Consider the following 23,746-nt stretch of genomic DNA (forward strand, 5'->3'; position numbering starts at 1 on the left):
CCCAAGGCTCGGGAAAGCTAAAGCGTGGCAGGGGCTGGACCAGGGAAGCGGAGGAGGCGGGTCTCCATAGAAACCTCCACCTGTTTCCGGCCAGGCTGAGCGAGATTAGGGGCTGCTGCGGGGCCAATCTCAGCCAGCTCGCTTCTTCCCAGCGGCCTCTGCGGGAGCGGTGGGTGTTGTACACAATCATCATGGCGGCGGCCGGAGCCCCGGATGGTGAGTGCGGAGGGGGTGGCCGGCGCGGGGCTGGGACACAGGCTGCGGGCGCTCGCGGGCGGGGCGGGGATGCGGCCTGGACCCGGAGGGAGGAGCGTGTTTCGGGAGCGGTGAAGCGGCGGCGCCCAGCCAGAGTCGGGTTCCAGGCCCAGTCGGCGGCGAGCGCCCACCCCCTAACCCCCTTGCAGGCATGGAGGAGCCTGGCATGGACACGGAGGCCGAGACCGTGGCCACCGAGGCGCCCGCGCGGCCCCTCAACTGCATGGAGGCCGAGGCCGCGGCGGGGGCGGCGGCGGCCGAGGATTCCGGCGACGCGCGAGGCAGTCTGCAGCCGGCCCCGGCCCAGCCCCCTGGGGACCCCGTGGCGCAGGCCTCGGTCAGCAACGGCGAGGACGCGGGTGGCGGCGCAGGCAGGGAGCTGGTGGACCTGAAGATCATCTGGAACAAGACCAAGCACGACGTGAGGGTGCCTCTGGACAGCACGGGCTCCGAGCTGAAGCAGAAGATCCACTCGATCACAGGTAATCTCGGCGCTGACAGCCCGCTCCCTCCACCCCACCCCCTTTAGCGTCTAGTGCTTACGCTGCACTAGACATTGTGCTCGCTGCCCTGGCCCCCTTGGTCCTCCCAAGTCAGTGCTTGCATTTCTCCTCATCTGGTTAATAATGGGCAGATGAGACCCTCCATCTCAGAGCTAGCGTGTGGCCCAGCCGAGATTCCAACCCAGCTCCGACTCTTTAAGTCTGTAACGTCGCTAGTAAAAATCACCTGAGGCACTCGTTAACTTTGTAGCACCTCGGCCCTTCCCCAGGAGATTCTGATTCAGTGGGTTTGGGATTCGGCCAGGAGCTTATTTTTTTAGCATATAATCTTAGATATCCAACTTTCACAAGGAAAGGTTAGGAAATACTGCTGTTGGCTGTCTTGCTGACCCTTCACAGGTACTCATATGTATTCATTTTCTCTCATTTACACTTATTTTTTTTTTTCATTTATAGTTCTTGACCATTTGAAATGATGCTCTTTTTTCTCTCTGTGGCCTATAAGCTGGGTAAAAGCAGTAACTTTGTCCTTATTGACTTCTATGTTGCTGACACCTGTGAACCCTCCCTGAATATTTGAGTGATTGGATGATGCACAATTTGGAAACAGCAATAGCTAAAAAAAAATTTTTTAAAAATGTTTTTTAGTTGCAGATGGACACAGTACCTTTTATTTTATTTATTTATATGGGGCTGAGGATTGAACCCAGTGCCTCACACATGCTAGGCAAGTGCTCTACCACTGAGCCACAACCCCAGCCTGTGATAGCTAAAATTCATTGAGCAATTCATTGAGCAAAAACAGGCACTATGCTGAATGTTCTACATTTGTCCTGTCTCTTAATCCTTATAACAAATTTATGCAGAAAGATCTACTTTCATCTCTGTTAAAAAGTTCTGGAATTTGAGGCTCAGATGTGAATTACCCAGGTTCACAAAACAAACAGATGATGATGGAGCCCCTGTTCACTTCCTGCTCCATCATCAAAGTACTGTATGGTCCGTGCATTTTTTTTTTCCTTTCATTCTTTGCCCTCTACCTTTTCCCAAGGTCTCCCGCCTGCCATGCAGAAGGTCATGTATAAGGGACTTGTCCCTGAAGATAAGACGTTGAGAGAAATAAAAGTGACCAGTGGAGCCAAGATCATGGTGGTTGGCTCTACGATAAATGATGTCTTAGCAGTAAACACACCCAAAGATGCCGCACAGCAGGACGCCAAGGCCGAAGAGAACAAGAAGGAGCCTCTCTGTAGGCAGAAAGTGAGTCCATCTTGTGCTTGTTGGTCCAGAGAAATGAGAGGCTTTGTCCTCTGCAGCCTTGGTTGATGATGTTCTCCCTAGAATAAGCTCCTTTTTGGACAGGGCCCCTGATGGAAATTTATGGCAGCAGTTGGGTGCAGCAGAGTGGAGGTGACAGCTACCTGAGATTTGCAACTTTGTCTCGTCTGGCGGGTCAGTGTGTCTCAAGTCTACCTACTTTAGGATAAGGCCTTTGAACAGGGAGGCTTCAGATCAGATATGAAAAGAAATTAGATGTGGGCTTCTCTATCTGGCTGAGTGCAAAAAAAAATGTCAGTACTAGTATTAAGCCTCCATTTTGAAAAGTGCTTACATTTGAGTTTTTGTTTGTGGCTTTTCTCAAGTCAACAAGTGTAATTCTGAAGAGGCATGGAAATCAACCAATTTCAGAGTTCCTCTGAGACTGACCATTTCAGGAACTCGAATGAAGCTGAATAGGAAGATAACGACACTTTTTTATTTATTTTTTTGTCCTCCTGAACCATGAAATGAGGACCTGACTTTTCTCCGTTGCTCGTTTGGATAGAAGAGATCCAACTTTGTTTTGTAATCATTGTAGCCATTAAAATTCCTTTTATTTTTACTTATTTATTTTATTTTTTTGGTTGCTGTAGTGGGGTTGGCAAGTGCTCTATTACTGAGCTACATCATCAGCCCTTCTGAAAAATTTTGTTTTGAAATAGGATCTAGCTAAGTTGCCCAGGCTGGCCTCAAATTTGCAGTTCTCCTTCTTCAGCCTCCTGAGTGGCTAGGATTACAGGCATGTACCACTATGCCAGCTTCAAATTCTTTTTTTGTTTTTAGGAAAAGTGAGATTATTTTACTGTAAAGGGAACAGTTTAGGAAAATCATCGTTCGTGATCTTATGACCCAGTGAATCCCACTTGTTGCTGAATAGCTTCCTTGTACAGAAAACAGGTGTTCTCATTTTAATCTGTGTCCTAAGCAGAGGAGAGCAACTTGGACTGATACCAGTTTTAGTGATAACAGGTACTAAGATATATGGCCAACATTAGGAAACCCAGTTTTGTGTTAGAAATCCGTAATCCCTTTTGTGTGCTTTCAAGTTTTCAAAAGGGTTCTGAAAACCAGGAGTGCTTTTATAAATACGCAGCAAAACCTGATTAGAGTGTGAATATTCACATTTTGCTCTAGAAATATTAACATACTGGTGACAAGTTGCTCCCCCACGCCCCATAGAGGATATTATATAATTTTGAAAGTATATTTTCTGAAACTTTTTTTTTTCTTTTTGCACATTGACACAATGTCTTTATTTTGTTTATTTTTATGTGGTGCTGAGGTTTGAACCCAGTGCTTCACACATGCTAGGCAAGCGCTCTGCCACGGAGCCATAACCCCAGCCCTGAAACTCTTAAAGTCTAAAATATCTGTGTATAGGAAGTTTTGTGTTGGTTTTGCTTTTTGGTGCTGGGGATTAAACCTGGGGCCCTGTACATACTTTACCACAGAGCTACACTCCTACCCATCCTTAGGATTTTAGATAAGGGATCATAGACCTATATTACCATTCAAAAGGTGTTTATTTGAAGGTTTTTTCACTCTCCACATAAGGGGTCATAATATCCTGTAATGTGTTCTCTTTTCCCACGTTCCCTGTCACATGTATGAACAGATCTGAGTGAGCATTCTTACTGGTCACACCCTTAGAGCATAACGTGCCTTGTAAATACAGGTTTTAAGTGACTGGTGGTAGCTTAACAGGCTTAGAACTGTCCTCCACAGTGCAGGAATGATTCTTCAAAAGGTGCTTTTAAGGCATGACTCGTAATTATGCTTCCCACCTGTGCCACTTTGTTTGAGTGACGCCAGTTATTATGAGGTATGACATGGCCTAATGAGGGATCCAGTCCCTTCAGCTTTTTATGGACACGTTCAGGTATCTGGAGCTGATGTGCAGGGTGACTCTTTGCTGGCAGTGTGGCATTCATTCCTGCCACAGGTTCTGCTTGCCAGTGAGTAAGTGAGCTGGCTCATGGTTCCTGGTGCTTACATTTGACCAAATTTTTGCCGTCTGTGCATTCCTTGTCCCCTAGTGCCAGCTTTACCAAGCATTGACCTGGAAAGCCACAGTTGGAGAAAAGATGAGACTTGAGAGCTGTAGGGGCCATGGATTCGAACCCCTACGAGCTGCCTCACCTCCTCAGCGTTGGGTGGGAGTGAGGTTTGAGACTTCTTAGTGTCAAAGTAGTCAGTGTTTCTGCTTGGAAATGTAATTCCTCAAGTTTTCTTTGAGGCTGGGGTTAAGGATGGGGCAGTAGGGAAGACGTCTTCGATGGGCTGGGGGTCCCTTCTCAGCAGTTAGGTTGATTACCAGCATCTTGAAGTTCTCTTTGGGAGTTGAAGTTGATAGATATTGCTGACATTTTCTACCTGCCAGAAGAGCAACACCCTTTGCAGCTCTTATCAAGGTGTTTAATCCTTTCATTGGTGATTTTTTGCAAAGAAAGGGAGTAGAACATTTGAATAAGCAATCTGGAAATCCTCTTTGGTCCAGAAGTTCATTGAATATTATAGCTACATTGAGCTGATTAAATAATTAAATTAAGTATTCAGTTCTTCAGTCTTGTTTCTGTTTAATTATTGCAGTACCAGGGATTGAACCCAGGGGCACTTTACTACTGAATTACACCCCTTTTTAAATTGAGACAGGATCTTGCTCAGTTGCCTAGGCTAGCTTTGAACTTGTAATCCTTCTGCTTCAGCCTTCCTGCTAGCTAGGAGCATACACCTGGCAGTTCTCAGTCTTACTAGCCACATTTTAAGTGCTTAATAGCCTCATGTTGACTGATGGCCAACACAGGTGTGGAAGATTCCCCCATCACAGCAACTCCCAAGGACAGCACTGCTCCGCTGTGTCAAGGGATCATGGTCTGCAAACATTAAAGGCTTTTGCACAAAAATGTTAAGACTTTCTTCATCCCATTTTGAGACAGAGCAATGTGACTAAATTGTAAACAGCTGTGTCACATGACAGTCTCTTCTGGCTTGTGTTGTAGCAACACAGGAAGGTGCTGGATAAAGGGAAACCTGAAGACGTCATGCCGTCTGTCAAGGGGGCCCAGGTAAGCCCGACTTCTTTGTGACCATCTGGAAAGGAACCAGTCCCACCTTCAGAGAGTCTTGTAATTGTGTCCTCACGTCCTGTCCCTTCTTTTCTCTGTCCAATTGTCCCTGCCCCTCTCACCATGTCGTCGTGCCTCCAGGAGCGCCTGCCTACGGTACCCTTGTCCGGCATGTATAACAAGTCTGGAGGAAAAGTGAGACTCACCTTTAAGCTCGAACAAGACCAGCTGTGGATTGGCACTAAAGGTTAGTTGGTTCTCAGCCTCCTCCCAGCCCACACCTGCCCCTGCCGCCCAGCAGCACTGGTTCTGAGGGCTGCCGCTCCTCGTTGGAACCTCTCGCCTCACTGCTTTGTGTGCTTCTGGCTTTTGAATTTGCTTTTAGATGCTCACGTCTTGTTTGGACCCTTTTTGCTCCTGTGCAGTCTGATACCAGAGCCGACCTGTTGAACATTGGCTCCTTGCACAGAGAACCAGAGGTCCAGAACATGTGGCCAAGTGCTGGTCTCCGTAAAGGGCTTTATGGGATTACTTAGACACAATTTGCAAAAATCAGGAGATTTTACTTAATCTGATTTTTGAGGGGCTTCTCTTGGGGGAAAAAGAAAATCAAAAGGTTGGGGCCTGCCTTCCCATGGCACCGAGGAGCTAGAACTGAGTAGTGGTTTGCAGTGGGCCGTGCTCCTCTCCCCGTGTAGCCAGCTTGCTCATTATGTCGCCTGCCTGGTCCCTGTAGGTCAGTAGACCTGTGCTAGGTGAGGTTTTCCTGACTGCTGCCTGAGTCCCCCCCCCCCCCCCCCCCCCCCCGCCCGGGGTGCCCTCCGCCCTGCTGTGCTCAGTATCTGGGTCACCCTTGCTGTTTCCTGGGGAGTGTCTTGGACCATGCTCGCTCTCCCTTCCCTTAGTGGTTACAAAGTCTTGTTGGTTACATTCTGTAATGTCTGTGTCCCTTTCTTGGCCACCGTGCGTGTGTCAGGGCTATTAACACCTCTCAAGTTGTATTAAGAGCAAGTCTGCCACCTCCCTGCTCGGCCGTCATCTTCTGTCCTGTCCACGTCGTGTACTCTTTTTTTGTTTTTACTTATTTTTTAGTTGTAGTTGGACACATTACCTTTATTTATTTTTATGTGGTGCTGAGTATGGAACCCAGGGCCTCTCACATGCTAGGCGGGCGCTCTACCGCTGAGCCACCACCCCAGCCCCCCCAGTCATATACTCCTTTTGTCACTGGCTCCTACATTCAAAACGCCTTTGGCCCCTTAACACCAAGTTCAAATGCCTGAACCCAGTGCTGAGTGTTCTTCACAGTGAGCCCCAGTGTAGATTTGTTGCCTGCTCTGCGTGCCCTGTTGTCCCTGTGTGTCTCGGCTGACTTCCTCCGCTTCGCTCATGCTGTGCCCTTCCTGTCGTTAATGAACTCTTCAGAGGCCCTGCCGCAGTGCCCCCTCCTGATGAAGCCTCCCTGATAGCTCCCATCCCCTCCAAATGAACTGCTGCCGCTTCTGTTCCTCATATCCCCAGAGCACTCATTACTCTCTGACTTGTCTGTCCCCCGTTAGATTCCCGGAGGGAACCGAACAATTCACCTGTTTCTGGCCAGCACTGTAGGTATTCAGTGTGCGAGGTAAATGCTAAAGAGAAGTATAGGGGTCCCATTATCTGAGGCTAATTGGTTTCAGGGACAGGCCATTTGCTATGACTCCACTAAAATGGGACCAAAGTTTTATAGAAAATAAAACTTGGGACAAGGGTGGCGGGGAGTGAGATTTTTATCATCTAGAACATTCTAGAACACAAAAATAAGTTTTTTATTTTCAACTTTGTGCTGGTTCTTAAAATGAGCAGATTGAAATGACAAAAGCGCTTGAGTTTTCTAACATTTTATGGTAACTTGTTATAGTCTCCATTTCACATGCAGCTCAACTGCATGGTCAGAGCAAGCTTTGCAAATTTGGAGGGGCTCCCCGGTTTCTCCAAGGGCCTTCAAGCCCTTCACTAGATGGCTCTTTCCTGCCCCCCATCCTCCTCCTCAGCGGCCAGCTGCCCCGCCTGTGTTGGCTTTGCAGGTGATCTCGCTTGGTTCTCCGTCATTGCATTCACTTGCTGGAGCGCATAGACCTCCTGCCTCTTGCCACACTTCTCCCTTGGCTTGTGGGTAGCTCACTTGAAGGCAGTTGCCAAGGTGGATCCAGGAAGAGAGTAATGTGCAGGAGGGTAGGTGCAGCAGGGTCTGGTGAGGCCTGAGTCTCTCCAAGCTCGCTGGGCCCTCAAGGAATATCTTTGTGTTATGAAGTTGTGTAGGAGATGCATAGTAACCACGTGGACAGACTTAACTAAGAATTGCCCGTCCTTAAGTTGGAGGTTTTCAGTGGCCGCCTTCTTGCTTTGGCTTGAGGGCAGAGCTCTCGAAGCAGCTTCCGAGCTAATGAGAGCCTCCTTCCTCACCAGTCTTGGTGCCGTCCAGGCTCGGCCGAGGCTGAGGCCTTACTCCCACCCAGACTTTGGGGTCGGTGTGCCTCAGCAGTCCAGGGAGCAGATGCCCTTCCCACTGGCCCAGGGGTCCTGTTATTAGTGGCAGTACTTGGAGAAGGACAGCTTGTGCTGGGAGCTGGCTGCTAGCCACTGGCATTGTCTTTCCACCAGCCAGAAGCTGCTATGGACGACCCTCCCTGTCCATCTCTGTCCGTGGGGTGCTTTGCTAAGTAAGCGGCCCCCCCAGGCTTTTGTGCTCTCCTTGCTGCTTGTGTAGGAGGAAGCCGAGCTGATGGCCTTGGGCACAGCAGAGCAGGAAGCACCCGTAGCTCCAGGAGCCCTGAGCCCTATTTGTGGCGCTCTCGTCTAGTTTAGTTGTCATCACCCTGGAACGGGGGACCAGCAGGTCCAATCTCTGAAGGTTTCAAGAGAAGCCAGAAATCCATATTTTTATGTGAAATCTCCAGACATTTCAAGGTGAAAGCTGTTTTAGAAAGTTTCAATCTTCACCACTGGTTTAGAGACCTGGAAAGTCGAAGCCCGAGAGAACATCTTTGGGTTCCTTGTCCCTGATCCCTATTTTTCAGAGGCAGGGCCCCCAGCGTGGTCAGCAACAAGGCCAGAACCCTGTCTGTAAATTGCTAGTCGGGCCGCTTGCCTGTTTTCACATTCTACCTTTCCATATTTTTCTTTCTGCCAAGGCTGCCATGGGTCCTTCTCTCCTTGATTCAGCTTGCTGGGAATGCCCGCCCCTGCCTCACACCCACCCTGCTGCACGGGGCTCCTGCCCAGCAGGCTCATCTCACTCCAGGCACCCTGTCCGCCACCTCTTTCTTGGCGTCTTCAGCCCGTGTCATCAGTGTTGTTTCAGTCGTCATTCACGCCAGGTCGTAGATATTGGTGAACACCTGATGTGCGCACCGAGGGAGAATGCTCGGCAGGGCCTGGTGTGGAAGGTGGCCTTACAGCTGGAGCACTCCTCCCTCCTGTGAGAGCCCCGGGAACACTGTTGCTCCTCTGTCCTTGGCCTCTTAACTCTCCTATGCCAGGTGCCCAGGATCTCAGCCGATGCTGGGCTTGGGCCGTGAGGGTATAAAGGAGTTTCTTGGTATTTATTTAAAAAACCATCAGACTTTGAAAACTATCGCCAGGGAAGATCTATTTCTGCTCTCAGAAACTTTTGTCATCATTCCCAAATCCTGTTCCCCATTTGCTCCTGCGAAATTCCAAGTCTCCTTGCTGGGAGTGGTGGTACGTGCCTGAAATACCAGCCACTCGGGAGGCTGAGGCAGGAGGATGACAAATTCCAGGCCAGCCCGGGCGATTCAGCAAGACCCCGTCTCAAAAAATCAAATGGGCTGGTGATAGAGCTTAGTTGGAGTGCACCCCGGAGTTCAGTCCCCAGTACGGAAGAAAGTTCCCAGCTGCCAAGCAGGGATGTAGGGGCACTATTTAAAGATGCTGCCCATGGTCCCTCAAGGGCCTGGTGCCATGAGCAGTTTACTGTAGATCCTGTAGCCTTGATGAGGGAGGGACTGCTTCCTGCAGCCGAGGAACTGGGGGGCCTTTGAATAACCACTGTCGTCCCTCTCAACCTAGAGCGAACTGAGAAACTGCCCATGGGCTCCATTAAAAATGTGGTCAGTGAACCTATTGAAGGACACGAGGACTACCACATGATGGTAAGTGGCCTGACCTGGCCCCCAGCTAGGTGCCTGTTCTGCCTTCTCTAGCAGGGGGTGGATTTCAACTGAGCTTTGCTATTGAAGGAAAAAACATTGTCTTCTAAGGACTGTGTTAAGACTCTTGTGTTTTCTTGTCTACTTAGAACTTGACCCATGACCCTCTTCTCAGTTCTGTTTATTTTGCAGCTGCCCCCCTACCCCCTACCCCATGCCGCAGCTGGAAGGGCGCGTTTCTCCTGTGCTGTTAGAGACTTCTCCTGTGCCTCCCTCTCATTTGTCATATTTTGTTTTTAGACCAGGAAAATAAATACGAAGAGGAGGAATGGGTTGTGGATTTCATTTTTAAATTTTTCTTGCTTTTAAAAAAGAGAGCACCCCCTGGCCTTGGTGTTGAGGAGTCCAGGTGGTCTCCCTCGTGGTGTCCGATGCAGGGCCAGGCTCTCCGCAGGGCACAGGCTGTGCTTTTCCGGGCAGAGCAAGCAGTGTAGACCAGGTTCCCTTTTCCAGCACTATTTGAAGGGGTCCCCCCACCCCTCCCTTTTTTTTTTTGGTAACTTTTCAGTGCTGAATATTGAACTCAGCCTCAAGTATGCTAGATCGAGGGGCCACTTTATACATGAAGTTTAACTGCCTAAACTCCGAAGTTGCTATGACAGGGACTTGACCTGAGCTAGCAGTGGTGTGAGGGCAGGACCATTTGCCCTCTTCTGTGAGGAGGGAGATTTTTTCAGCGTCTCTGGATAGTGGTGCAACTGTGTCCACTCCATCCCAAGGAGAAGGAGCAGTTCAGTGGTTTGACCAGCGGGTGGTGTTATGAATTCCATGGCAGAGGGATCTGTCAGAAGATCTCCTTGTTAAAGGGAGAAATCGGCTAGAGAGCCAGCCTGTCCCTGTGCCTGCCCTGTATGGTGGTGCTAGTGCAGGGCTGTGGTTGGGACCCTAGGCTGCAAGTTCCTGTCCTTCCTGAAAGTGGCCACAACATCACTGGGGCTTCTTTCAGGCCCATCCGTGGCCCTTCACCCTGCTCTGCTGCAGTCTACACGACTGCAGACAGGTTTGATTTGCCTTCATTATTTTTCTGTTTTAATGGTGGCATTTTTGTATTTGAAGTATTTGTGTGAGCATTTTGACTCTGTAGGGTTTGCAGCCTCAGATTTCAGGCAGCCTGATGGTAGGGATTACAGACAAGTTGAGCCCACCACCCTGGACATCTCTTCAGGACTTAGTGTGCATGGTAATGAGTTAGTCCTCAGAAAAGTGTTCATTTCTCTATGGAGTCATTGCTGGCAGAGGGTGGTTCTAGTCACTCCTCCTCCTAAACACTGCTAAGTAGCACTTTTGTGCTGATGGAAAGTATTTACTTCCCTCTTGAAGCATATGCCATTTCTCTAGCTAGATAAATGTGTCACAGTTCACAATTAGAGAAATGTAGCTGTGCTCTTCCACTTTTGGAGATGAGTTTCTAACAGTACAGGAAAGGAAAGGGAATACCACAAGCCATCCATCCCCCCATCACTGAGAACAATTGTAAATCCTTTGTAACTTGGTTTAAATCTTTTCTTCAAATAAAAAATAAATTCTGCCAACAGCAATGATGTCCCCATTGTCTTCCCCTTCCCCCATTCCCATCATCACACCTGTGTGTCTCCATCTACAGTTCTTTATGTATATGTTGACGAACAAGATCGAGTATTTTTTTTCCGGTTTTCATAAAGGACATCATGGTGTGTGCGGTTCTGCCACTTGTTTTTTTTCGTTCGACATCATGTTCTGTCATATGAACTCTAGATGCACAAGGACCAGCTCATACCTCTGTAAAGCACGCCAGTGTTTATATGAATAGCTTACACCACTCGGGATCCCGCATCCCCTTCCTGATGGATGTGTGGTTGTTGCTGGGGTGTTAACGTCTCTGATAGCGCTGTCTCAACGTGCCCACCACTCTCCCTGTGCATGGTGTCAGGCTTTCTAGGGCAGCAATTCTCAAACTGGTCGTGAGCAGTATTGGATTACCTGGGAGCTTATTGGAAGTTACTCAGGCCCTGCCCCAAACCAGAACTCCCAGGGGTGCGCCTGCGGTCTGTTCTCAGGAGCCTTCCAGATGGTTCTGATGCACATGCACGTTTGCAAGCCGCTGCCTTGGGGTTGGCCATGCTGAGCCCCACCCCCCTTTTCTTGTCCTGGTTTTTAAACATGTTAGGAGAGTGTCCCCCTGTGCACAGTTGCATTTTGTTTTCTTCCCTTTTGAATGAATCCACTTCCCAGCCCTCTCCCCGTGTGTGTGGTTCTGCCTGCTTGGTCTCCCGCCTCTGAAGTTGGCTTGGTTTTCCTTTTTCCCTTCCAGGCATTTCAGTTGGGCCCCACGGAAGCCTCTTACTACTGGGTGTACTGGGTTCCAACTCAATATGTGGATGCAATCAAAGACACTGTGCTGGGCAAATGGCAGTATTTTTGAAAGCACTTTCACCTCTGGCCCAGGAGACTGACCCAAAGTGAAGGACATTGCCGGAGAGGCCTGCAGCAGCCCTGGATTTCAGAGTTCTGGAACTTTGTTCACACACACAAATCTCGATTCAATCGGAGGTGATGTGGTGACTGAAGCCAGAGGTGATGTACTTTCACCATTAGCTTAATTTTAACTTAAAATCACCGATTCCCTTTCTTGCAGTCAGCTTCATACCATTTTTAAAGTCAGTATGGTGGAAATCAATAAATCTGAATTCCGAACGTGTTGTGTGGAATACTCTTAAGTCTGTTTGAGAGTAGATCTGCCAATTATGTTGAGAAGGAAATGATGAAAAGCTTTCTGAGTTTTGTTTTTGTTTTTGTCTTTTTTTTAAAAAAAAGATTTAAACTGAAATATTTTCATGAATCTTTGGTTGCAAACATTTGGACTGCAATGTGATGAGTTGGGGTATTTTTTTTTTCTTTTTCCTTGGTATAAAATTGTATGCAAAATGTTGTGGGGGGTTAGTAAGCCATTTTTTTCTGTTAATTGATTGAGATTTCTTTCCTTTTTTAATTTTCTCACTTCCCTAGATTTGAGTTTTTGTTTTAAAAACCCAAAGATGTCAGTTCCTCTTTTGGTACCTCATCCATGCTTCCTTTTCTGGGCTCTCTCCCACGTGCTGCTGCTGCTTGGGAATGCACATGGGAGACAGGAGCTGCTGGGTCATGGTCAGGGAGCCCTCACCCTTGCTGTGGTGGTGTTGAGCAGCAGAGTATCTCACAAGTGACTCCTATCTAAACGTCTTACCCTTCGGGCCCCGACTTGTGGGGCGTTCCATTGCCTGTTCAGCGGTCGTGGGCAGCCCTCGCTGAGCGGGGCTTTGAGGCCCAGCCTGGCCTGGATGTGCCTAGGCTGGGCTCCTCCAAAGCCCCAGTTTGGAGAAGGAGCCAGGTGGAAGATAGTTGGTGCAGCCATACAGCCACAGATCCAGAGACCTCCTTTCTTTGGAAGTTTTCAAGAAATTCTTAAGCAGTCCAATGATTATTTCAATTATGCTTCTCCATTTGGTCCTTCTGCTCATGCATTAAGTTCAAGTGTCCTTTATCCCAGGTTCAGAGATGCTGCCTTTCTCAGTAAGAGGACACCTGACCTAGCAGGTTGGCCAGTGGTGTTTGAACAGTGAAATGGGATAAATTGCTTTCATGATCAGCTCTCCTCTGGTTTCAGCCCTTATGTTCTTCGTACATGTACACTTCTGTCATCTCCTATGGCTTGATTGACTCTGAAATGAGAGACAGTCTCTTGGTGGATGACACCCTCTGTGCTGTTTGCTGTATCTCTGCTGCTGTCTCTGCAATTCTCCTCTCTCTGGTTGCAGGCTCTCATAGTAAGGTCTGGCAAGAAATCTTCCCAACTTCACACTTTGGATTCTAAGCTGTTCCCCCTCATTCTGTGAAATGTATTAGCATGTGTTTGCCTAAGATGACTATTCCTTGTGAGCCAGTTAACGACGATATTCTACGCCCTTCCCTTCTAAGCTGTAGTTCAGGAATCTCCATAGACAGACTCTTGCTTTTTGTGGTGTAGTCAGTGCCAAGTTACACATCTGGGCAGGAAAACCTACTCTTCGCTTTTTGGGGGCATAAGGTATGGATGTGAAGTGCAGCGTCCAAGAACCTGCCTGTTTGCCATTGTTGGAAAAGGAGCAGTAACTGCAGCTCTTGTCCCTGTTGGCAGTCGCTGGGGAAAGGAGTGCACCTTTGTTGCTTGTCCCAGCCGCCTCCTGTGGTTGACAGGGCTGCAGGGGAAGGGATCAGGTAGCAAGCAGAGCGTCCTCTGGGTTTAAGTACTGCCCTTTGTTTGCTGATGTCCCCATCCTTGAGACTTGTCTGACAGTGCCATGTGCCCAGTTTTGGTCTTTTTGTCCCCAGAGTGGCTCTGAGATCCCTCCCACCAGCCCCCTCCTTTGCGCCCACCCTCCTCCCTCCCAGCCAGAGCGAGTGTGCCATTGTCCCCCTGCTGTCCCGGGGCCAGACTGCTTCTCACTCAGGCTGGTGTCATTTCAAGAGGACCAAAGCCTGCGTGAGCCTTTTTATTTTCAGTAAAATGGTGCTTATTTCCTTACTTCAAGATATTATATATAAATAATGACGTAAATGACACCTTTTCGTGTGGAGCTGTTGAGTTCTGCTTCACAGAGCTCCCTTAATCTGTCATCACAGTCCTGAGCTCTGCAGGAGACCTTCTGGAAGCCCTCGGGAGAGCAGAGGAGGACAGCACCCAGGCCCCTGGGGGAAGTGTTAGAGACCCACCTCTGGGTCCCAGCAGTCTTCACTGTTTTGTCACTCAGTCACATCTGCCCAAATCCATGTGAGCAAAGCCAAGTGCTCCCCCCTTTAGGTAGCAACACAGTGTTTTGTTTTCCCTCAGGATTATTTCTGTACAATTCCTTCACTGTCAGGTCTGAGGGGACCAGAACTTTCCCTCCCTGTGGAAGGGGGCATGCTGGTGGATTAAGGAAGAGCTGACTCCAGAGAGGGCCTCTGAGGGCGTCACCTTAAGCTTGAGATGGAGAGGTCCTGCCCTGGGGTCTGTCATCTCGGTGCCACCCAGGGGGCTTCTTTGCTGTCCAGAATTGGTAAAGCGGTCCTCCTCCGGGTCTCCACTCGAGGACATCATGCCTTTCTTTTCCTCCCTGAGGAGACTTGGCAGAGTAAGGCAGCCTAGGAGCCCTGCTGAGCCCCCCATCCGACCCTTTCCAGTCAGCCTGGTCAGAGGACCTAGACCGTGAGTTGCTGGAGCTCTTTGGTGGGAAGTATTTTAATCCATGATGGGTCTTTAGCAAGTGGCGTTTGCTCTTTTTAAATGAAGTTTAACTGAGGATGCACTTTCTCATAATCTTGTGGACGTGGTCGGGGCCCGGCGAGGCCCTCAGTAGGCTCCTTAGTTGCTGCTTTACCTTAGGAGGGCCAAAGAGGTTGACTCTGCTCCCTTGCCACGTCTCAGAAAGGTTGCCATATTTCACCCAGAAGGGACGCGTTTTCTTCCTCCTCTTTAACCATGTGCCTGGAGGAGCCATGCCGGGCTCTTGCCTTTGGCCCACCCTTTCTTTGCCAGGGGCCGAGAAGGAGAGGGGTTAGACCCGGAGTCCCAAGGGCAGGCTTTCTTCCACCCATCTGCTGAGGGACCCTCTCTCTCGCTCCTTGCCTCTGTTCATGCCTGTTGTCTTGGAAGGAGATGGTCCCTGTGTCTTAAGGCTTGTGGTGAAGTCATCTGCAGTGAGAGTCGGCACCTGTTTCCTTCTTCCCCAGACCTGCAGCCTTTCTGAAGTCACAGGTGGTCCGGAGCCCGTGATACGCAGAACATCTGGTAGGTTTACCTGCCGGCCGAGTGCTTGACTGCTTCTACTGCTTTCTAAATTTCTGAGAACCTTTCTCTTCTTTGTTAAAGAGCTCTGCAGAGTTATTTGACAATATGTGTAAGTACCATGTTTCCTTGTGGCGTACGCTCTGTTCTGGTTTGTTTTGAAATCAAATGCCTGTTTGGGAGGAGATGAACGTATTTAGTCTATTAGATTTGCGCTGCTGGATTTTTTTTTTTTTTTAAGTGTAACCTTGACTAGCTGTCTTATTGTTTATCCTGTAAGATTAGTCTATCAATTAAAGTTTGATAATTAATTGCGTCTCTTTCCTTCCGATCCTTCCTGCGTCTAATCCTTACTGGGGACTGACCAACACTTGGAGCTGGGCCCGAGGCCATCTTTTGCCAGCTGTGGTCTTATTTGGCTGTAAGTAGATCCAAATTTATTCTCTGCTGAAACAGTTGAGAATAAAGAGATGCTGGTTTTATTTACTCTAGTGGTCCAAGTGACCAGCTTGCGGGTCAGCCACCCTCTGCTAAGGTGGCTACCTTTGTCTGCTCTGACCTCCACGTGGCAGAGGTGCCCCCTGCCCTTACCCTCCTGACTGGGTGCCTTGTGCAACCTCACCAGCCACTTAGCCTTTGAGGACACATTCAGTTAAACACTTGAGAACAGAGCTCTAGCTCTGGCCACGCGCTACCAAGACCCAGGAAGAGGGAGGGGGAGGATATTATTACCAAAAAAATGGGACAAGAACAGAATCCTTGGTCTAAGGAGTGAGAACTGGTCTCTCAGAACTGGTTTGGACCCTCTACCACCCCGGGACAGTAGATAGTGTCTCTTCTTCCCCGTGATCTAAGTGTTCTGGAAGATTTGGTCTCATTTCCCTGTTCTGGCAAGGGGAGAGCGTCTGTTCTTTTTCCATTTTCATCTTGCCTCCTAATCCTGATGGAACACTGCTGGATTCCTATGGCCCTGGCCGTGATCCGGAGAGGACAAGGTGGGTTGTCCACCTGCTGTACGTTGGCTGGTACCCACTTAGAGAGAATCTTGTGTCTCTGCAGAGGGTACTTCTGGATTTTTTACCAATTCCAAACAATTATTTCAGGCACCTTAAGACTAACAGGATGATTGGTTCTTCTCCAGTGGAGAATGAGGTCAACTCCAGTGTGAATAATTTTACTCTACTGTTGGGAAATGTCTGGCAGTTTCTCAGCTTTGGGTAATTTAACAGAATCCTTCCTACACCAGGGACCCAGCTACCAGACAGGTATCAGGGCAGGAGACAATGCTTTCCTCCTCTTGCCCCAGAGCTCTCACAAGACGGATGTGCAGTGGGAATGAGGTATTCTCTCCCCCAGCCTCCACCCACACACTTGGCTTCTGGCAGCTGGAACTCTGTCTCTCTGGCTTTGCCTAGTTGGAAAGCTGGTACAGAATGGTTAACATCCCTACACCATTCACATAGGTTTGCCAGTTATTAAAATATTAGCCACCTCTGCTTTCTGGTCTAGACATACCAATTTGTTTTGCTGAAGCACTTGACAGGTGTGCTGACGGTGTGACACTTCCAAGAGTGTCAACACACATCTCCTAAGAACGGTGTTTTAAACCTAAGAAAATCACCTAAGAAAATTCCTATCAATTCAGTGATACCGTCCCATAGGCCAGCATAGCTTTCAGAAGAATTTCAGTTAATGATCCAGTTTAAAATCTCTATCTAGTCTTGTGTTGTTTAATTACCATTTTAACTTTTCTACTGTTACTAGTCTTGGCTTTTTTCTCTCACCTTGAAGTAATTCCCTTCTCTGTGTGTCGCCCCACCCGCTGCACGGGGGCTAGAACCCGGGGGCCTCATGCATGCTAAGCAGGTGCTCTACCCCCAACCCTAAGCCATGTCCCCCAGCCTTCCACCTGCATAGTTTATCTTTTCATTTGCTGCTCCTCTCCATCTTGTCCTGAGTCTGCTTCTGGGTGTGTTTCTCATGGCTAGGGAGCCGTGGTCCTGGAGGAGGCTTGTCATGGAACCAGATCCCCAGAGGGCAAAGTCCTTTTGTTCAGTGATCATTGTGGCTCTGAGGCCATATCCTGTTCTAAGACTGGGGTCCATAACCGAGGACTCTCATGGCTCTTGGTGACAGTTGACACAACTTAGGCACAGGGATGTGGCTCCTGTAACTCTAGAGTGTCCAACCTAGCTCAGTGCCAGTGCTTACATCACATTGCCAAGCACCTGCCACATACCTCTGGGCTCTGCTTTTTCTTGGTTGACCTAGAGCCTGCAGACTAGCAACCAAGAGGAAAGAGAATTTCCCCCACCTCGAGAGTTCAAGTAAAAGTCCCAGACAAGGCTTTTAAGGGCTCCTTACTCCTGCTTTCCACAGACAGACACGGTGACCTGCTGCATCCACGGCATGTGCTGGTCTGCGTCCACCCATCGTGAGCCTCAGGGATTTCGGGTAGATATTCCAAAGCTCAGAATATAGCACTATGACAGGCCACCTAGCAGGGTGTTGACCTCTTGCCATGTGCCAAGTAAATGCCACTTGGAAAGAACCTCCTCTAGGGCTTCAGCCCCGGGGTGAAGATTGGGAATCAGAGGAGGTTCCTCTGGGTGCTCTAAACGCGCTCCATGCAGTCCTGTGGTCTCAGCTCCTCCACTGATGGGCCAGGTGCTCCACTCATCATGATGTGCATGATATTGTCGCTCTTCTTCATGTCCCTCCTGTTACCCCACTTTTGCTATTAGCAGTATCTTGGGCTCGGAGAAGTAGAGGCTTAGCCACATGAGCGTGGCTACATTGAGGCTACATTTCAGAACTCCAGTTTGCCTGGTGCTACTGTAAGTCTGCCCTTACTCCCCTGACTGTTGATAACTTAAAGCGGTTTGAATTTTCCTTTCTTAAAACTCTGAACCTTGGCATTTATGTATTGTTTTCATTAACTTTATTAATAAAGTAAATATTAAATTTGCTTAATTTGCTCATTGATTTGCTATTTTAAAAACTAAAATAGTCATACGTGCACTGGATACAGAGATGTCAGGGGATAGGTCCATCTCTCAGTTCCCAGCTTCTCAGCCCATCACCTTAGGCTTCAGCACCTGAGCGTCCATTCCCTCTTAAATCTCTTACTGGTGTGAGAGGGCAGGGTCCTTGACAGAAACCTGGCAGAGGAGGGAGGCACCCAGACTCGAAGCCTCATTCCCCAGCCTGAGCTTCTCCTTGAGCCCTTGTCATTAGGTCGCCTGCTCAGGTATTTCACAAGCATCCCAAATGTACCATGTCCCAAACTGAAATCACATCCCCCTTTAGATCTGATTCTCTCCTCTGTTATGCTCGAATTCGGGACCCCCAAAAGACCACCAGAGACCAAGATCGATGTAAGCAGCAAAGAGGTGTTTATTGCGAGCTAGCTTGGTCCTCCGCGTGCACACAGCAACTGGTGACTCTGAGAGGCCCCGAGCCCAGGGTTTGCAGCAGTTTTATACATTCTTTGGAGAAGGCAGGGACCTCACATACATCATAGCATCTCTTAGCAAATCATCACACACGGCGGGAAAATAAAATAACTCTAAAACCTGATTAGCACATTCACTGTCGGGGGAACAAGTTGGGTAGGGGTGATTGGTTAGTACAAAAGGGGTATTCATTTGAACTGATTGGTTTAAGCCAAGAGGGGTGTTCGTGCTGAACTACATGGTTTCCCAACATGTTATCAACCACCATAAACTACTGGGAGGGTCATCTGGCATCCCCGGTATTTCCCTGTCTCATGCTGATTGGTGGCTGCTAGGGGGTTGCTATGGATCCCCACCTAGCCTGACTGAGTCAGGGACACCTGGTGCAGCAGATCTCTCCTGTTATTTGTAGATAAACAACTTAGCAGGGTGGGAATGTGCTTAGGAGTGCTCTGTGGGTCTTTCCAAGGACAAAGGTGATGTCCCTTCCTTGGCAGGCTTTGCTCTGAGGTAGAAGCTGGTTTTTCACCTCATCCCTATTTATTTATTTATTTATTTATTTATTTATTTATTTATTTATTTATTATTTGATATTGGGGATTGAACATAGGGGCATGTTAACCACTGGGTTACATGTTACCTCCCCAGTCTTTTTTTTTTTTTTTTTTTTTTTTTTTTGACAGAGTCTCAAACTTGGGATCCTCCTGCCCCTGCTTTCCAAGCTACTGGGGCTATAGGAGTGCACCACAGTAGCACGCCCTCCGCCCTCATCTGGTTTAGACAGCAACTCCCCAGTACTGAGTAGCTCAAGCCACAAACTTCGGAAATTACACTCAACTGATTCATTTCCTTCTTCATCTGGTCAACTTCTGCCATTTTATTCCCAGAATCCTCTAGTCCATCTCTTTACCCCCACCTCCAAATCATTTTTCTCATGGGCACTTTGAGTAACCACCAGGATCATCCCCTTCAGTCCACCCTTGGGTATAGCTGCCAGCGGCTGATCTCAGGTACATCTGGATGTCTCCCCTGCTGGCCTCCCCTCCCCTTGTGGCACTCACTGCCAACAGGTTCCTCCTGCAGGTTTTCCTGTGTGGCCTAACCCTGGCCACTTCTTTAACCATAGGTAACCCACCCAACCTGGTCCCCGCTGGCACTGTGCCAGACTGAACAGGCCAGGCCCCGCCTGCTGGTTTTGCCTGCACTGCTGCTTCTGTCTGTCTTCACAGCCCTAGAAATTACCCTCGGCCTCCCCTCCCCTTAAAACCTTCCCCACGTGCCACTTCCCCAGCTTCCAGTGGATTAATGCCAGATTTCACACTCTTCACTTTTATTTTTCATTTATTATACAGTGTATTATAATTTAGAAAACAGTGATTAACAATAGCCACATCTAGGGCTGGGGATGTGGCTCAAGCAGTAACGCGCTCGCCTGGCATGCGTGCAGCCCGGGTTCGATCCTCAGCACCACATACCAACAAAGATGTTGTGTCTGCCGAGAATTAAAAAAAATATATATATTAAAAATTCTCTCTCTCTCTCCGCCCCCCCCTCACTCTCTAAAAAAAAAAAAACAAACAATAGCCACATCTATATTATCTCTCTTGGTGACGATCATTATCATTTTGATATGGTTTATAGAAATTGGATCATGCTATTTTTGCTTAAAATATCAATCTTTCCATTTCCTATAAAATTGTTTCTGCTCATCCAGTCCCATATTGTTGGATCAAATTATAAGTCATCAGCATACTCCTTGTTACAGGTACATAAAATTTTCTCCGGTTTGAGAAATTTTAGACAGGTGAAAGCATAGTCCAGTGAGTTCACATGCACACATCAATTAGTCACCAATTCACAGTTTGCTTTTTTTTTTCTTTTTCCTGAATCACTTGAAAGTCAGCTGCAAGCTGGGTATGGTAGCTCACGCCTGTAATCCCAGCAACTCAGGAGACTGAGGCAGGAGAATTCCAAGTTTGAGGCCAGTTTGAGCAACTCAGTGACACTGTTTCAAAAAATAAAAAGGGCTGGTGGGGGCTGGGATTGTGGCTCAGTGGTAGAGAGCTTGCCTAGCACATGTGAGGCACTGGGTTCGATCATCAGCACCACATAAAAATAAATTGTGTATTGTGTCCATCTATAAAAATATTTAAAAAAAAAAAGTGGTGGTAGAGTACCCTGGGGTCAATCTGTAGTACTAAAACAATAACAAGGTCAGCTGCAGACTTCACTGTTTCACTCCTAGATATTAAATGTCTCCAGAGAACAAAGTAGTTGTAACCACTGCATATAATCCTATTACACATAAAAAATTCAACATTGTTATCACTTAAGTACAGCCCAATTGTCCCAAAAATGTCTTTTGTGGGGTTTTTCCTCCCAATCCATTTCAGCAACACATTTCTCAACTTTGTTCTCTCTTTGGTCTCCTTTAATTAGAAGTTACCCTGCCCTTTTCCATGACGATTATGAAATAATTATTTAATTTATTAAACATTTTTAGGGGGCTGGGGATGTGGCTCAAGCGGTAGCGCGCTCGCCTGGCATGCGTGCGACCCGGGTTCGATCCTCAGCACCACATACCAACAAAGATGTTGTGTCTGCCGAGAACTAAAAAATAAATATTAAAAATTCTCTCTCTCTCCCCTCTCTCACTCTTTAAAAATAAAAATAAAAATAAAGGCATCGTGTTGTGTCCATCTACACCTAAAAAATAAAAAACATTTTTAAATGAAGTACATGTCTGATATTAGAGATTGAACCCAAGGCCTCATGCATGCTCTGAGATACATTCCCGTCTTGAGATAGGGTCTGATTTGCTGAGGATGGCCTTCAACTTGCAATCCTCCTGCCTCAGCCTTCTGAGTAGCTGAGATTATAGGTGAACACCACTGTAACTAGCTCCTAATTTTTTGAGATTTGAGACAGAGCTTCCCCAAGTTGCCTAGGCTGGCCTCAAACTTGTTATCCTTCTGTCTTAGCCTCCTGAGTAGCTGGGACCACAGGCATGCACTACTGTGCCTGGCCCATAACATCCTAGCTCTATACTGTCCTACTTTCTGGATTTGTTTGCTTATGATCAGATTCAGGTTACACAGTTTTAGCAAGAATACCTTCAGTGAGTGATTTGTCCCCAGCGCATCACATCAGAAACAGCTTAGGAGACTGGCTGGTGGCATTATTGGTGATGCCGTCACATGGACTTTGTCTTCCTTACTAGACTGTGAGCTCCATGAGACGTACTATTTACCCTTGTGTACACAGGCCTGGCAGAGTGCCAAGCACATGGTAGGCACTTCACTGTCTGAGCACACTTGCTGTTTGGGGACACAGAATGAAGCAGCTGGCAGAACAGGGAAAATGGCTGGAGGAGGGTTAGGACTAGGTCTTGAAAAGCTCACAAGCCACCTTCCACAAAGGGAATGGCTCACAGGATGCACGATGTCCTCACATTTTAGGAGGCCATTAAAAAGCATGCAGCTACAAGCCCATTTATCCCGTCTTCTAATTTGGCCAGAGTACTGCCTCCCTACTGTGGTGCAGAAGCCTCCAGTGAGTTCTTACAGCAGAAAGGCCCTGCTGGGGTTTGAACACCCACATCCCAAATGGCATTACCCATGAATTATCTGTACATGTGTGATCCAGTGAACATTTCCCCTCGCTCTGGCTCCAGCTGGAGTGATGTGACTGGACCATTTTACTGCAGGTATCAGCAGTTACTTGGCAGTACCACCTGACTTAGTGATCTTTGGCAAAAACAACCCTGACACGTTTTTTGCAGTACCACATTTGTAGTACGGACCATAGAAGAAATTTCATGCAGCTTCTTTGGTTCCCTGTTGGGTCCCCAGTGCCTAGTAAGCACTCAGGCTATTTGCAGAATGAATGCAGCTATAAAAATGTATAAGGAGGGCTGGGGATGTGACTCAAGTGGTAGCACGCTCGCCTGGCATGCGTGCGGCCCGGGTTCGATCCTCAGCACCACATACCAACAAAGATGTTGTGTCCGCCAAGAACTAAAAAAAATAAATATTAAAAAAATTCTCTCTCCTCTCTCTCTCTCTCTTTAAAAAAAAAAATGTATAAGGAGGTGCCTTTTGATCCAAGGTGGCAGTTTTCCAAGGTACCTTTTTTTTAAAGGAAGGTACATTTTGACTATGATTGCTTCCTATTATCAAAAAAAAAAAAAAAAAGGGAATTGGGCTGGGGTTGTGGCTCAGTGGTAGAGTGCTCGCCTAGCATGCTCGAGGCACTGGGTTCGATCCTCAGCACCACATAAATATAAATATAAAATAAAGAGATTGTGTCCACCTAAAACGTAAAAATAAAATATATATATGAAATATGGGTACATATATATAATGAAGGGAATAGAGGGCTGGGGATATAACTCAGTTGGGAGAGTGCTTGCCTCACATGCACAAGGCCCTGGGTTCAATCCTCAGCACCAAATACACAAAAAGAAAAAAAAAGAAGGGAATAGGCCTGGAGTAGCTAGGGTGACACAGCAGGAACTGACCACACTGGGCACCCCAAATGGGAAGCAGGTGTGAGGGTGGACCCAGTTCCAGAGCTGACTGCTGTCCTGCTACCTCATCCCTCAGCCAGATCATCTGCCAGCAGGTGTCTCAATTCAGTGCCTCTGCTCAGTGACATCACTTACTGCAGGCTGTTGGTTCTTGGCAGTTTCAGTAGCAGGAGACATGTCTTACGACACATCTCAAATCTCATCAAGACCCTGAAGTGTACGTGTTATCTCTACATCAACCCCAAGGAGCTAACACAGGGCAAAGGGACACAATGCCACACTGACCTTCCAGGAAGAAAGAGCGCCTCCCACGCTCCAAAACTTACATTCTATTTATTTGAAAAGAGATCCTTAAGTAAGAGATGAAAAACGATTCCCACATGCCGACAGCAGCTAACATATGATCATCCATTAGCTAATGGAAGCAATAAATAATTCTGTGAAGCAAAAAAGTCCTTTTACCACTCATTCCTGGCACTGAGGAGGGGGAGGGAAACTTATTCCAAGTACACTGCTAGAAAAGCCATGTATTTTTGATAGGCATGAATATCAATGACAAATCAGACAAAACTTTAAAAATATTAGGAAGTTTCAATCTATAAAGGCACTTTATAGACATCACTGAAAAACTGAAGATGAAGAAAAGTG

At 47.7% G+C, this 23,746-nt stretch overlaps 1 protein-coding gene across 3 annotated transcripts; it reads left to right on the forward strand.

Annotated features, from left to right (window-relative positions):
- The first annotated feature begins 45 nt into the window (after positions 1-45).
- On the forward strand, positions 46-12,027 carry UBFD1 (ubiquitin family domain containing 1). 3 transcript variants are annotated; one of them, XR_014022503.1, is made up of 8 exons: positions 46-216; positions 405-737; positions 1,810-2,018; positions 5,078-5,143; positions 5,285-5,390; positions 6,703-6,747; positions 9,215-9,297; positions 11,645-11,690. XR_014022503.1 is itself a non-coding variant. In XM_081297954.1 (8 exons), the coding sequence occupies exons 1-7, from the start codon at positions 192-194 to the stop codon at positions 9,293-9,295; spliced, it is 885 nt and encodes a 294-aa protein (XP_081154080.1). In that variant the 5' UTR covers positions 46-191; the 3' UTR covers positions 9,296-9,297; positions 11,645-12,027. The 3 variants fall into 3 exon arrangements, 2 of the variants coding, with proteins under 2 accessions (XP_081154080.1, XP_081154081.1); XM_081297954.1 differs by having other exon boundaries at positions 6,703-6,767; positions 11,645-12,027; XM_081297955.1 differs by lacking the exon at positions 6,703-6,747 and having other exon boundaries at positions 177-216; positions 11,645-12,027.
- The last annotated feature ends 11,719 nt before the right edge of the window (positions 12,028-23,746 follow it).

This window comes from Spermophilus citellus, assembly GCF_964194105.1.
Source record: "Spermophilus citellus genome assembly, chromosome: 6".
NCBI classification, from domain to species: domain Eukaryota; kingdom Metazoa; phylum Chordata; class Mammalia; order Rodentia; family Sciuridae; genus Spermophilus; species Spermophilus citellus.

What these genes read in the sequence shown, in the direction of transcription:
- UBFD1 (XM_081297955.1), top strand. Translation starts at nt 192, where the DNA reads ATGGCGGCGGCCGGAGCCCCGGATG. An exon ending in GGCGGCCGGAGCCCCGGATG is followed by an intron (nt 217 to 404) that starts GTGAGTGCGGAG and finishes ACCCCCTTGCAG; the next exon opens with GCATGGAGGAGCCTGGCATG. An exon ending in GAAGATCCACTCGATCACAG is followed by an intron (nt 738 to 1,809) that starts GTAATCTCGGCG and finishes CCTTTTCCCAAG; the next exon opens with GTCTCCCGCCTGCCATGCAG.